Here is a 16,157-nt window from a genome sequence, read left to right as displayed (position 1 = left end):
AATTGTTCAATCAGCCAAGCACAGATAAGTGTTAATGGACACAATAGAGAAATAAAAGTAGGAAGCTAAAAATGGGTATTCAGGGGAAGGAGGTTTAGGCAGGCAAACTTTTTTGTCCCTCACTTGCTGTGTCTCTCTCTTATACCTTGACACTTGTCAGCTGGACAAAAAGAAGTGACTTCCTCTGAGTTAAATCATCAGATCAGATACAGCCTTTAGAGTTGTATTAAGATTTTATTTCCAACTATGAAATAAGCTTGACGGTGATATCAGGTTACAGAAATGTTTAAATGACAGGGTAGCGTGCGGGTGATTGTGTCTGTGTGTACATATGCATATGCTCTTGCATGTGTGCATGCAAATAGTTACATTTGTACTTATTGTGCTTCAATCCTGAGCCAGGGCCACAGGCATTTTAGAAAAAGAATAATGAAGGACAAACATAAAACATAGCACATGATGGGGAGGACGATGGGAAAGATTTGACAGCACATGAGAAACATGTTTCAGACAGAAGAAGAGAAATGCAGAACAAAGTCCACAGGATGTTGCTCGCCCTTGTGATTAAATATGTTATCTTTTTTCTTTTTTTTCTTTTTTTTGTTGTTATTACAGATGTTTAAAGTAAAAATTTTGAAGTTAAATTTAAATGTGAATTTAGCAAATTATTTTCTCTGGTTCTGATTCAAGAAGCAGCTGCGTTTTTTAGCTTTTGTGACTGAACCTGCATTATATATATTTGTAGTTTCAATGTGTATGTGTAATGTAGAACATATATACAACATCTTGCAAATGTGTTGCAGACTGAACCCTCTCTCATAAAAGGCTTATCATCCCTTAAGTTAGTCACTTAACCCAGATCCTCAGGGCTGCGCCTACAGAGAGTAGACGCTGAAATGAAATTACAGTGAAGGGCTCCACAATAAGACTCATGTGAAGATGGGAAAATTTGAAGCATGGTGCTAAAAAAAATATGGGTGTTTGTGCACTGATTTAACCTTTCAAGGATAAATAAAGATTAAAAATGAAAGTGCGGTCGAGGCACAGAGGAAATATAAGCACTGTTCACCTTGTGTCCACTCCTTTGCTTCAGCTGAAGTTCAGTGGCTTTGAGCTTAGTGCAAACTCTTGACCATCTCCTTCTTTGCAGATAGCATATCTTCAGCAGTACATGCTTGGGTCACTGAGGAGTCAGCTCAAAGCAGACTGTCTTTAGCAGAGCTTTTTTTCTGCCCTCACTCATCCACCTCCCTGCCCACTTCATTTCTTATCTAAAATAACACATGGCTGCCTGGTGTATTGAGCACATCTAGTTACCTGCAAGGCTATTAACAATGTTTTTTTGTGCCAACTTGTGTCCATATGAGCATAGAAGAAAAGCATTTCTGAGGAACTTCAGAGAGGACTGAAAATAGTTCAGGGACTGTAGTGAGGTGGATTACTGGGAACTTTAGAGGATCTGTACATCCTGATGTGTTAGGTCAAGTGAAATGACACAGAGAAACAGAGGAGAGGAGCAAAGAGGAAAGGAGAACAGAGGTTTCCAAATTATAGCTCAGTTTGTGCAGTTATTTCTTAATACCTTCTACCCTAGGTTTCTGTGAAGCTTTTTTTTTCCTAGAGCATTTATACATTCAGTGTTGACAAGATTTTGATATTGTCATTCAAAATAAGATAAGAAAAAACTGGAATCTATTACAGTAAGCTAAATCTTACCTTATTGTGATCTTATAGAGTGGGCCCAGTTAATCTGAGTAAGAACTAACAAATACAGCATGATGTCCTTAAATCAGTGACACTCTACCATTTTAGATGTTTCGTCACTGCCATTGGAGAAATTCTGCCATATTGTTGCTCCAGGCAAAGGAGGAGCTTGTTACTTAAAGGTATATGTCAGGAAGTTTTGCTGAAAGCCAAAACATTTATGATCACGTCACATGCAGTTTTTTAATGCAAAAAGTGAAATGGTTAGATAGCTCAACAGAAATTAGGCACAAGAAGCTCAATTTTCCCACTGGCTGTGTGCATGTCTTTTGTTTGAAAACAATATTTTAAATTGTTTTCTACAGGCTGGATCTTCCGACACTGAATCAGCAGAATGTGTAGAACGTGACATGCTATTATGACAAGGAAATCTAAATCTAATCTGTTACAGCCATTAATCTTTAGGGACCAATAAATCAGCCGAAAACTGAAATTATATGACCAAGGAGGTTCATTATATCAAGTTTGAAACAATGCGCAATTTCATCTTCGAATTCTCTGCAGTCACATTGGGTTAAAGTTGCCGTATAACGGACAGTATGCACCTTCAGGGCAGGATGTAGGGAGTCAAAGAAAAACTTTTGGCTTTGGCCTATTCCATTTCATTGTGTCTGTCAACATATCTATTTGTGACTGCTTTCGTTAACAGGCCTTCTCTGGAAACTCCAATTCAGAGAGTGCAGTCCGCCATGAGTTGCAGCAGGAGATTGTGGCTCGCTTCCTCAGACTTGTCCCACTTGACTGGAGCGAGGAGGGTCGGATCGGTCTGCGCATAGAAGTCTATGGCTGCTCCTACTGTAAGTGGAAACACACACACACACAGTAATACTGTAATCCTGTTTGAACTCTAACAAGCATTATTAACATTTACCATTATGGATCCATGGCAAGTGCCTAATGAGTTTGTCAGCTCCAATCATGTTATAGTGTGAGTTCTTCATTACGAGATACTGTACCTCAGTATAGGAATCAAACGCACTTCAGTGTGGAACTGGGAAAAATACAAACTGAAAGAGTCAGAGTGCAGAAGAACAGCCATACTTATTTACAGACACACACATACAGATCCATAGACATTCACCAACTGTCTCCTGCTTTGTAATAAATGTATCATCCAGGGAACAAACTATCCCGCAGCCTCTTTGCTCTCACCCTATTAAAGGCTGCCAAATTGATTTTGATAACAATTTTCAATTAAGCGTCCGCATAAATTACTGTTATAAATGACATGCGTACATCTTTCATTCCAAAGATGCGATTACACTGTGTTGATATGTCTGTGAGTGGGTATGCCCGCGTCTGAATACAAGGGCAAGTGTTGCATTCCAGTCAGTTCAGAGATTTTTGATATTTCCGTTGTTTCCTTTTGCAACCATATAAAAGAAGCGCAAATCACTAATGATAACGAATGACGAGCTGCAGACACAGATACACCTGTGTGCACAGAAGAAGAAATGCATACCCATTCCCTTTCCCCTCACACACCAATATCCCTGCTCACGCAACTTCTCACTGTCAACCAGAATGTGATTCACCTCTTTCACTCCCTGTGTACACTTCTTAGATAACCTAGGAATCACTAGAACCACTTCATACGAATAATGTGGTGTCACAGGTGTTAATGTGGACTAAGAAAGCCAAGTAGGGGATTTCCTTTGGGGCCAGTTGTTTGACACGCTTTTAATTCCACATTTTTCTTTGTCAGCCCATTTAACTTGAAACTATTTAAGCTATGAGTAGCATCTGGCAAGTTCACTCTGGTTTTTCAATAACACAACACAGAAACCATGGAAGAGTGTTTGCTTTATTTATTTAATTATTTATGATTTGTTATTTCATATATACTTGTGTTTTTATTCAGTATTCCTTACTGATCATTCATCATATTTTTTAAACAATATTTATTGATTTTCTATTTTTCTCCTAAACAATGTTCAAGGACATCAAGTATGAGCAATTTTATACAAGATTCCCCAACTCACCTCTCTCGATCCCGCTCCCCAAAAAAGTACAAAGCTAAAACAAAATATACGTAATGACCTTACAGGTCTCATGAATAAATGAAAAGTCCAACAACAGAGGAATAAAAAAATATAATAATAAAATAATAATAATAAGAAGAAGAAGAAGAATCTCCACCCCGACTACTTTTCTAATGATGTCCAACACAGATTCCCAGTATTGCATCTACATGACCAAAACAAATGGATAACAGTTCCTATTTCTGTTGTATGGAAATTCTTACTAGATTGTTGTAGATGGTACTTGATCAAAGGGTTAGCTTTGTGGCTTTTGGCTTTTTTTTTACTTTTTTGAACTTTCAAACTTGTCCTATTTCACATGGAATTCCAAAATGCTTTGTCAAGTGATGCACTCAATTTGCATTCTAAATGAATGGAGCATCACTCAGTCTTCACTCTTAGTGTGATGTTTGGGTGACTGATATGTCAACAAAAATAACTGTGGCTGTTTACTACATGTTTAAAGAAACCTCTAATCTAAACCAAATGTGTCCTGTCCTAAACCAAGTGTTCGCTTCAACCTGAACCATAATTTTTAACTGTTGCATAAAAGTGGATATACAGCAGTGTAATGTAATCGTGGTGTCAAAGCTGAAGTACTCTCCTGCTCGGACACTTGCATGGTGTTACTTTCACCTTGACAATGAATGTTCTTTACACTATATGGGTGCTGTTTCAGGAGATGTTCTTATGGCTTTTATCATAGAGTAAGTAATTGCTGCATCTGAAAGACGTACTTTTTCTCAGTGAACAGGTCAAAATGTTGCCTGTAAAAATGGTACTCTAAGCTATCAAGAAAAAATGGGTCCATACTGTTTTTAAGTGGAACCATTTATTTGAAGCGAAACTCTAAATTGTAAACCATATAACACACAGCCAAAGCGTCTGCTCTCCTACATCTCCCTACATCCACAGCTGTATAATTGGACTGAGGATTAGTAAAAGTTGAGTAGAAATGCATAATGAGTTGCTCTTTTATGCTAATTTTATCTCAATATATTTCCATTTGACAAGACGAATGAACCGAATCCATTGGTGAGCAATCTCTGACATGAACAATAGCACTATTAATAGAACATATATATTCTAGGGCCACGTAAAAGCAGAGGATATTGGTATTTCTGAAAGATATGGATGTTGTCCACCACACCTAAACATCTGTCAGATGAGACACACTATAAATACATCAGGTGAACACATGGTTACAACTCGGATATTGGTGATGACACAAAGAGAGAGTGACACGCTTCCGCACTCTCTGCACACTCTGACAGAAACACATTCTGGTTGCGTGTGTCATATTTCAAAGTTGTCTGTCAGCTGTGTTTTGAAGCTGGCAGTGCTTTTTCATGGTTACGCTGTCACTGCTCTTTTCTTCAGCATTCAGTCAGAGATGAGACCTTGTGCATTTGTCTGTTCATCTACCCATTCCTCACTCCCCTACTCAATGTTTCTCTTGGAATCAGCATCTTGTAAATATTTTCCTGCTTTCCAATTCAAATATGATTGAGGGGAAAAGTAGAGGTTTGGAAAAGGACAAAGAAAAGCGGATGAAAAAGAAAGCACAAAAGAGCAGTGGTAGGAGGAAGAAGGAAGGAAGCAGACAAATGCACTGTAGATGTTATATTTTCAGCATAATCACACAGCATGTCAGTTGTAGATGATAATTCTAGGATTTGAAAATGTACAATAATTAAATGAAATACCTTCATATGAGTCATCGAGGACTGCTCAATGAAAGGCTGTTTCTGTGCCTGTGCCAGAGCTAGAGGCAATAAAGTAGACATGATCCACCATGCTGTGGATTTACATGCTTATTTCCATTTTGATTAACATAGGATCAACAGTAAATCAATTATTTCATATGAGTCAGGAAATATTATGCTTGTGTATGTGAGAGAAAGAGGAGTCAGACAGAAACAGAGTGGTGCAAATTAAATTTTCTGTACAAATGCAATCACTTTCCTGTTAACACAATTTCAAAACGATGTAAGCATATCAAAACTCAACTTCAACCTGTGACCTATTTATGCCAGTGTTACTTTCCACTTTCCAAGCATTGAAGCCAAACACATACACAACTGGAGCATTGTTGTAGCCTTCCAGCTCAGGGGTGCAATAAGAATGGGGGTAGGATATAAAACTTGTGTTATTGTTATTTGTAGACGTATTAGACCATTAGTATTAGTAGTAGTAGTAGTAATTGTGCTAATATGATTCATGATTTTTGCTTTATTTTTTAACATCAAAACACATGAAAAATATTTTCCATTTTATATTATTGACAGCAGCTAGCAAATCAAAAATTAAAATATATTCTATTATATTTTATATATATATAAAATCTGTCACTCTATATTCATTTTAAATTCTTTCAGAGCAGGTTAATCCTAGGTTCTAGGTAGGCCATAATGTAAATGACTCCCTTGTCTGCATTCAGCCACCTAGTTTGCTGCATGCATGATACTTGTTGTCATGGATACAATTAAACATAACTACTAAATGCCACTTAAGTGCACCTTCAGTTTGCCTTGCAGGTGGCATCTCTGTGGTATTGCTTTAAATTGGCTGATTAGCAAAAATAATGAGCAGGATGCTGCATTGATGCTTGTGTATGTAGCCAAGCTAATGTCAGGCAGTGCCTCTCTCATTGCGTCTGGGGGGACCTGCATGGTTCCATACTAAGCAGAGGAAAAGCCCTTTTTTGGCTTTTTTTTTTTTTTTTTTTTCCTTGGCTGTGCAAATCATCCTTCTCATTGCTGTCAAATAACAGTGTTAGAAGTTCTCTGTGTGGAGAATAAAGAAAGCTTTTATGTCTTTTGTTTTGTTGAGCAATTATCCGAAGTTGGGTCGGAGATGAATTTGTGCTGAAGGACAGCATGTGTAGTACAAATTAAAACAACCAGTTTACAGCACTTAACATTTTTCCATTTCAAATTGGAGATAATTAATAATATAGTGTGTAATCATTATGAGTTCTGTCCCGTGCTTAAAATGAAATGACATTTTTAACATAGACATACTGTCATTTGTAATCAAATCTTGCCCTTTGTAGCGGTATACACTTTACATCACCCAGCCTCAACCATTTTTGGAGGTGCTGTCACAGTTTTATACTGAAACGAACTTCTAATTTTCAGACCCTGATTAAAAAACAAACAAACTACTTTGTCACATCACTCTGTGTTCTGCAGGTCATGGAAAAAACCGTTCCATCTTCCATCTAGTCTCCCTCACAGCTCAGCCAACAAACCCTTTTCTGAGCAGCACACCTTGATCTCATAAAACTATTGGAAAACTGTCTGGTACTACCATTGTTTGTGCCATAAACGTGACAGAAAAAGCCAGAGAGAGTGGAGAAAAAGCCAGAGAGAGTGAGGACCGAAGCAAATGAATTGATGGAATTAGAAAGGGAAACAAAGACATTATGTAGAGCAAAGGGCAGATAAATAAATAAATAGGCAAAATGGGATCACTTCAGGAAAAGCACAAAGGGAACTGATTTAATTTCCTATGATGCAGACAATCCTCAGGTGTTTATCATGAAAGGACAATTTTGGCATGGTTTGTGTACATTTGTTGCAAAGAAGCAAGAGACCAAATAGGTCTGAGAGACACCGTGACTAATCTTTACCAAGCTTTTATCATATCCTACATTCACCAACCATTTTCTTTGCAGTCATTTTACATGAAAATACCTTGTTTTTTGTGTGTATTCTAAGGTTCCAACTACTTGCCCATCTCACCAATGTCTGTAGAGTCAGTATGTTTAATGCACCCACGCACACATAATTGTTGTGGGATGAAATATCTTTAATATCACCCTCATAAGATTGTAAGGGGTTTCCATGTGTGGACCTTATGATACGTGCAATGGAAACTTTTTATTTAGTGTCAATAAGTGTCACTGCTCATGAAGAGCAGTTTTCACAGCAGCCCTGTTTCACATCTGCACCTGATCTGCATTTATTTGGCAAACATTTGAAGGCACTGAAATTGTTCACTACGGGCCTGTTACACAACAGACATTTTTGCATTGTCGTAACAGTAAAAGCACAGGTGTAAGTATTAAATTTAAATAGCTCTTTTATATTCAATTCCCAGTTTTTCAATAGTGTGCCTGTGAAACAACATCTACAAAACCAGGACTCTGAATCACCAACCATCACTAATATTGTAATTTAAACCTCCATATATATGACTGACATATCAAATTGTCATATGGGTATGAAATGCCTTTAAGGTCCAATATCACTTGAAAGAATAAAATCTATTTTAAAACCATTTTCAATTTTGCCCATTTTTAAACTCCCTTGAATTCAAATTGCAAATATGGGCTGTAGATATGTCATTTCAACAGATGTATAGCTGCATATTTACACATAATTTAGCTTATAGGTGTATAAAAATCAGGATTTTCCTGTGCTTCTGGTCAGTCTTGGATGACAATTTGTCTTTACATTCCATCACAGTAGAATTCTCCAGTGACTAATCTCTTTTATTTTTTCATTTTCTCCCTGTCTCTTGTTGTCCACATCTTCCTGTCTTTCTTTCTGTTGTCTTTGTGTTTTAGGGGCAGATGTGATCAACTTTGATGGACAGGGTGTCATCTCATATCGTTTTAAGGTACTGAATTTACCATCTTGATTGTATGTTATTCTGATGTCACCTCACATTAAGGGTTAGAAAAACATCAACAAACTACATCTTCATCATACTAGTTTTGAAGTTTGTCAAAAGTTGGTCCTTTTTCAAACTTTTTGAAATTAAAATAAGTCACCTGCAGTGTCAACAAACATTGGGATATTTCACTTTGTACAGATGAAGAAGATGAAGATCATTAAGGATGTGATTGCACTGAGGTTCAAGACTTCAGAAAGCGAGGGTGTGATTCTCCATGGAGAGGGACAGCAGGGAGATTACATCACTCTGGAGCTTCACAAAGCTAAGCTGCTGCTGCAGATAAACCTGGGTGGGCAACACATGCATGCCATTTACTTACGAAGTAGAGCAAAGTTCTCCTGGCCAGTGCAGAGGGCTTCATATAAACCATTTCTTTCATGTTTCATGAAAACAGAGAACTCAAAGCCAAAACCAGCAGTTCTGAAATTGAATCCATCTGGCTGATGTTTTGGTCAGATTTGACAGTTGCTTAGTCTGATGTATTTCGTTGTGTTTTACAGGTCATTCAGGTCAATTCTGTCAAGTAACCCTGTCTCCCAGAAATTATGTTTCTAATCACACAAACTGCAATGGCAAATTTGGTATGTAGGGAAAATGAATTGCTGGCTGGCTTAGGTTCAGAGTCAACATAATTTTTGAAATAATGAATTTCTACCTTTATTATCAGCAGTGGAGTGCAAAAGATGAGTTTGGGGTGGATAACAGATATACAAAGTCGATGGCTGTCACACAGGGGTTTATATCTAATTTCCGGTCTGTGGTTTAGGCTCATGGTTTTAGGTAAATGTGATAAAACACATGGTTTTAAACCAAACTATATTTCCCTGACATCTAGTGTCATAATGAATTTTTAAACTCTATAGAGAGAGTAAACAAATGTATTAAATAATTACTTTGTAGTGTTACAACTACAGTACTTACATATATGAGGCCAAGTTATACACTACCAGTCAAAAGTTTGGATATACTTTGACTGGTAGTGTATTTTCCGACGCACTGAAAATGTATCTATTTTGTGAGATATCTGCTGTCATAACTTTTTTTGTGTTTACCCATCCTTGTTAAACTAACCAGAATATTAAAACCACTTTAATTTTTTATGTGTGGCTAAAGAAAACATACTAGCCTCTCCTTCACTTATATTTTACTAAAGGTTTTTAGTATTTATGGGTTCATGACTAAATTTCAGTAGGCAAAGGCTTCATGTTTGTAACTGATATTATGTTGACACATTAATTACAGGCAGTAACCAGTATGGCTCTATCATGGGGCATACCTCTGTGACCACTGGCAGCCTCTTGGATGACAATCATTGGCACTCAGTGGTGATTGAGCGCTACCGTCGTAATGTCAACTTCACCTTGGACAGACATACTCAGCACTTCAGGACCAATGGAGAATTTGACCATCTAGATTTGGACTATGAGGTGAGATGTGAAGGATCCTGACCTCATTGAGAGAACATAGAGGATGGAAGCATCCCTGTTGAAAGAAAAAAAAAATTATGCCAGGCCTAAATCCTAATACCACACGTGCAGTATTTGTTCAAACAGATGCAGGTGGGAGGATAATATAGGAATATATTGATTTAAGCTGAGCATTTTCTTTCATAGTGAGAAGGGTTAGCTTAATTTCTCACTGCAAAGGACCTCTCTTCAGTTGGTCCTCTGCCTTAGCACAACCAGATTGCACTGTTTTGAACATTTTCTCATGTAAAACATGAATTCCTCATTGTAATCAACCTTATGACTTATTGAAGGTGGTAGTGATACACCTGTTATTTGAAGGGATTCCTCCTAAAGTTGTTAGTTAGGAGCAACTCTAAGTCTTAATACGCTTTGTGATCTAACTTGTGGGGTCTTTGCCTCCCTCTGTCTGTACAGTATATAACACTAAGGAAATTGGATATTGGTTTCACATTGTGATATAATGCCAATCCATGAAACTCGCATTATTAATGTCAGCTAATAACGGAAGGGAAAGAGTTCAGCTAATAATACTTAAAAGAGGAAATTGATTTTTGAATGTGTAATAGCTATGAAATACAGTCTTTTAGTTGTTTATGGTGAATCCATACATAGGCTGAGCTTGTGTTTGTATGTGTGAGTGTGTTTGCTTGATATGTTTGTGTGTGACCTTTATCATGTGATACTGATCATGTTGATGTATTCCGGTGTTAAGCAGGATATGGGGAAATAGGCAGGACAAACCACAGTCCAATTAAACTAAAGCTGTTGAATTAAGGGTTCTTCAGGGAAATCTATACAACAGGGTGAACCAGGAGGTCTTGTGTTTGTGTGCATGTCGTGTGCCTGTGGTGAACCCTAAATGGCTTCTGGAATTGTTATTGCCTGACTGAGTCACTTTACAGACTCCAAAATTGTGGCTAGTATAGTATTCCACTGTACTCCATCTAGTCCACACACACTTAAATTAGAGTGGAAAATACACAGTTGTGTAGATATGGGAGCACACACATAAGATGTGGCTGCAAAGAAACACAATTGTGTGTCTTCTGCTCCCATTTATGCCTGTAGACTAAGTATCTGGGTGCGTTTGTGTCTACCCTTGGCAGTAATTACTAAGACTACTGGAGCGTCACAACAGACACAAATAAACACACACATACACACGCACACTGAGAGAGACATATATCGACTTATAATTGCACACTACCTCCATCATCTTGTCTTACCTCAAAGCTCTGTGCTATAGCTAAAAGAAAACGAGATCTGAACATATGTTTAACAGAAAAAAATAAAACTCCATCAGTTCTGTGTCCTTCACAGCTTTCCACCAGATGCCTGTTTATTAGCTTCCATCTCCTCGCCTCAGCCCTGCTATGATCACATCTGTTGCCCACATAACACTTGTCTTCTTTTCTATAATGCTGTCTCCCAGTACATATAAATGTATATAATGTACAGTCCGTAGTCTGAGACCAGTGGACCAACTCAATAACATATACAACACTACCTATTGTACACTGATCTGCAAGTCTTTGGTTAAAAAAAAAAAAAAAGAGGGGGGGTGTTCAATATTGTCCTTTTCTGTAATACAAAAAAATACTTTTGGATTTCATTTCCCAAGTGCTAGAATTATTTATATGAAATTAGGGGTGGGTACAGAGCAGATCTGGTCCATCCATCTATGCATTCATTTTTAGTGGCCCAAAAATGGCGCCACAATGTTTTTCATTAAAATGTTCTGATTGCACATTTCACCTCTAAAAACTGTTAGTAACAAGCAATTTGATCTTACTTATCTTGATTGTTTTTCCTTCTTATATAATTCAACATTATTCAGACACTTTCCTATAGCACAGGTAATCCTAAATCCACAGCTATCTTTGATATGTTCCATTGTACAGTTCTTTGGATAGTCTTTAAGTCATTTTCACAAACAAATAGACTTTGTATTTTGTATGGAGTTATGGTATACTGTTGTAATAGAGCATTAAAATATCCATAAAAGTGACTGTGATTCCTCTTTCCCGGATGAATGGCTGAGCAATAATTCTTTAACAGATTTTTTTTCTTTAGCTTCTTGTGAGAAACTATAAAATGTAAGAGAAATGTAAAAGAATTCTTCATGTCTTTTTACCTCTTTACCCTGTATCTCTTTCCAGTTGAGTTTTGGAGGGATGCCATACAGTGGTAAACCAGTTGGAGGAGGGAGGAAACACTTTAAAGGATGCATGGAGAGCATCAACTACAATGGAGACAACATTACAGACCTGGCCCGCCGAAAGAAGCTAGACACCTCCAGCTTTGTAAGGGAAATCTGCTGAATACTGAACACATTGTTGTCGCTAACTCTGTAGTGCTAGAGCTTCCCAATTAGTCAGATACAGCTGACCCATTAGTGGCACCTTCTTGTGTTTTCCTCCTGTCTTTGTGCTCGCTCCTGACATCATGGCTGCCATTTCACCGCAGTCTACAAAGAAACCATTTGTTTTTGGTCCATCTCAACAGAATAAGGAGCATATTAAGTGCTTTCTTCTTAGCATCAAATACACAGCACTCAGGATGACTGCTTGATGTGACTTCAACACATTAAGTGTTATGCCATCCTAAAAATTAGTCACTGAGCAGTTTTTGATAGACTATAAAGTCTCAGCTCTAACCTCTCCCCATGTCCAGTGGACATCCAGTACATCATTTTCAATCTCTGGTGTACTGACTGAACAAATACAGGCACTAATCAAGTTCATTAAAGCTGCACCTCTAATTCTCTCTGATGACTATCATAGCCATTCTTTTTTAATCAAAACAAATCTGCTCTCAAATTTCAAAAGCACATATATACACACCGGCAGGCAGAGCTAATCATGAAACATCTATAATTGGTAAGGCAGCTCAATATTGTGCATTTGCTAATGATTTGATTAAGAGCACATGGTTGATAATTAGTGATTAGTGCCTTCACGCCGGAGTTTGTTTTCCTCTGGCACCCAAAAAGTCACACAGTTTATTATTAATCCTTTGTTTCAAAGACAGGGTGTGTCAAAAAAGACTTTTTGTATTGTGTACATGAGGAGGAAAGTGGCATAGTGGTTAGCCATGTTGCCCCACAACAAGAAGGTAGGGGATTCGGTTTTTGGGCAGTGGGGCCCTTCTTTGTGGAGTTTGCATGTTCTCCCCATGCCTGTGTGGGTTTCCTCCAACTGTCCAAAGACATCATGTTAATTGTTGACTCTAAATAAATCAGTCCATAGGTCTGAGTGTGAATGTGAATGGTTGTTGGTCTCTGCGTGTAGGCCCTGTGATGGTGACCTGTCCAGGGTGTACCCCACCATCACCCCCGCAACCCGGATGAATGAATGAATGAATGAATGAAGGGATAGGGCATTTGCATTCAGGCAGCTTCACAAATGTGTTTAATTCAGCTTTGTTTTCTGACTCTTATGTCTCTTTGTGTCTCTTTAAATCTTTCTTCACAGCGTAACCTGTCTTTCTCCTGTCTGGAGACACACGCCTTCCCAGTCTTTTTCAATGCCACCAGCTTTCTGCAGCTGCCAGGTCGAGCCAGTCACAACAGCATATCTGTGGGTTTCCAGTTTCGTACGTGGAATCCTGATGGACTCCTCCTCTTCAGTAATCTTGATGACGGCACACTGGAGATCTCCCTGGATGAGAGCAAGGTTGTCGTTCATATCAATGTGTCGAAGGTGACCAGAAACTACCAGGTCGACCTGTTATCAGGTGAGTTAGCAACAAATACACCAGCATACCAACAAGACAGATAAGAAGCTTCTTGTTTTACATTAACACTGAGCAACAAGATAGTAAGACTGCATGTGAGCAGTATTTTTGATCAGCCCATCTTCATGAAAGTCAAAGTTTTGTATGTACACTTTTAAATATTTAACATTGACGAATATTCTGAGATACACAGAAGTCATGTGGATTTGTATTCTCCTTATATTTTCAAATAATTTGGCATTGCTGCCTTTATTTATTTGTTATTATTTTTTTAAGTATTAGCATTTTGATTGCCCCAACAAAATAACTATGGTCGCAGTTTTGATTTAAGGTTTTCATCCCTGGACAGGGTTATATCGCACCTCTCCATTGTCTTTTTCTTGACATGGTCTTGATTTTTGCCATTTTGAGGCCAACATCACTACGAAGCAGTCTAATGATAGAGTAGGGCTTCCAACAAATAAAACATAAAAGATGTTTTAAGCTGGAGAAATTAGATCCTACTTCTCTGCTTCCTCTGACATGACTGACAGTTAACAAAGTAAACAAAAAGCCCATTATAGCTATATAGCAATATTTCAAATGGGTTAAATTAGAGCCTGTTTAAAGATTTGTAACTGGGTGCTTTGACAGGCAGTCTTTAAACACATTCATCATTAAGGTAAATGAAACCTTACTTTCAACAAACCTATCTTCAGTGACCCTTTTCATTCCATTTTTTCCCTCCTTCCTTCTGTTTCAACCTCTTTTTCCCTCCCCTTCATTCCCTGCTCTTATTTCTTACCTTACCTCCTTTCTCTCTCTTTCTCTTTTCCCTCCTTAGACACACTCATTTATTCTGTCCACTGCTGCTTTAATAGGCCATTATGCCCAGGGGTAGGGATTATTACATAGTTACCCTCTAGGCTAATTGGGCTTGAGCCTGCGATTACATCAGTATTACTATAATACACAGACATACTAACAGAGACTCAGACACATGAACACGTGCCTCCTCCTTTGAGTCTGTTATTAGTATCTTTAAGAAAGAAAGCAACATTGGCGTCTGCCTTCAGTGACACAGTGGGAGCTCAGTAGACTTGTAATGAAAAGCTTAGTCTTTTTTAATGGCAAATATAGTGGGGGGAGACATCCACACACACACTGAAGAGGAGAGAGAGAGAGAGGATAGCTTCTACAATGACTACCCAATCCATTTTTTTCCTCCAGTGGGGATAATTTGGTTATGATGCTGTTTGTGACATCGCTTTACTATGTGTAATAAGGCATCTATTGGAAGGTAATGTCATACAGACCTAATCCGCTCATCTTTTCATTTGTTTCCTTTGACCTGTTTAATTATTGAACCATCTATGGCTGATATACACTACAGTCACAGAATACTGTGCAAACAAAATGGCCTGACTTACTTTTGAACAGGACAGAACATAAATGAGTGTATGCAATATAGGCATTTAAAAATGAAAAATGGAATGTAATGCAATCTTTTGCATTGTCAGTATAGGTCTGACAAAACAGTTTCCAATAAGACTAACTCAAAATTTTTAAATAATGCAAGCAAAACAACAACAACAACAGAAAATAACAAATGCTGTCTGCACTGTGCACTATGGAAACTCTTAGTGATCCACTTTGACATGCACTTATGTCAACAATGTGCCAGTCTATGATTTTTTTTTCTGGGCTGTTATCTGCACTGGGAAGAGAGATGCTCATATTGTTAGCTACAGCCACTCTTAGATCCAACACCACCCAATGTTTAAACAGATGAATGCCATGTTTGACTTTTCCAAACCACGCTATCTTATATAAACTGGAAGAATTTAAAGAATATGTCTTTTTGGCCCTTTTTCAGTTTGTTTTTAAATTTACATCAAATCAACTGATTCCCCGTAAAGTGTAGGGTGCACTATACTAGTGTTTCTATGAAAATGAGCCCCATGATTTGCAGCTTGTAGCTCAGGTCTGCCTGTTTTGTAGAGAACTGGAGGCACGTGGAATTATCCCAGAGCCTAATTTAGGGAGAAATATCTAGAAAGCCAATGAAGTCCAGATAGTTGATTTCCTCAGGAGTGGCTGCATCAAACCAAAGCAACTATGCAAATCAATGTTGGATATTTCATAGGTGGTGAGTAATGAGACTCTTGGTTTGTCAGTAACGCTAGACAATTGTCTAACACATTATCTTGTCAAGCATATCCAAGCTTTATGTCCTTTAGCAAAACAATTCCTAATCCTGAAGCCAGCAGGATTCTTCCTCTGGCCAAGTTAAGTGTTGTGTGAGTACAGTTGAAGAGAATTATATGTTTGTGAGGTGGATGATCATAATCATAATTCATCAACCTTTTTTATGCATGACCGTACAATTTGCCTCTAAATCGGCCAATATTGGCATTCATTTTGTGAGTGCCTTCTCAGCAAAAACCAGATGAATCAGCATTTCTACTTAAAAGCATAAACTGGTGTTATGGGACCAGATGAACGA

At 37.9% G+C, this 16,157-nt stretch overlaps 1 protein-coding gene across 1 annotated transcript in view; it reads left to right on the top strand.

Annotated features, from left to right (window-relative positions):
- cntnap2a (contactin associated protein 2a) overlaps nt 1-16,157 on the top strand; it is a 285,019-nt gene that overhangs the window by 153,776 nt on the left and 115,086 nt on the right. Inside the window, exons 4-9 of the mRNA XM_029528868.1 lie at nt 2,414-2,561; nt 8,359-8,411; nt 8,607-8,757; nt 9,711-9,895; nt 12,097-12,240; nt 13,411-13,672. Of these exons, the coding sequence (XP_029384728.1) occupies nt 2,414-2,561; nt 8,359-8,411; nt 8,607-8,757; nt 9,711-9,895; nt 12,097-12,240; nt 13,411-13,672 (943 nt within the window). The remainder of the gene's footprint in view (nt 1-2,413; nt 2,562-8,358; nt 8,412-8,606; nt 8,758-9,710; nt 9,896-12,096; nt 12,241-13,410; nt 13,673-16,157) is intronic.

The sequence above is a fragment of the Echeneis naucrates genome, chromosome 20, assembly GCF_900963305.1.
Source record: "Echeneis naucrates chromosome 20, fEcheNa1.1, whole genome shotgun sequence".
NCBI lineage: Eukaryota > Metazoa > Chordata > Actinopteri > Carangiformes > Echeneidae > Echeneis > Echeneis naucrates.
This window is presented reverse-complemented; position numbering and strand designations above follow the sequence as displayed.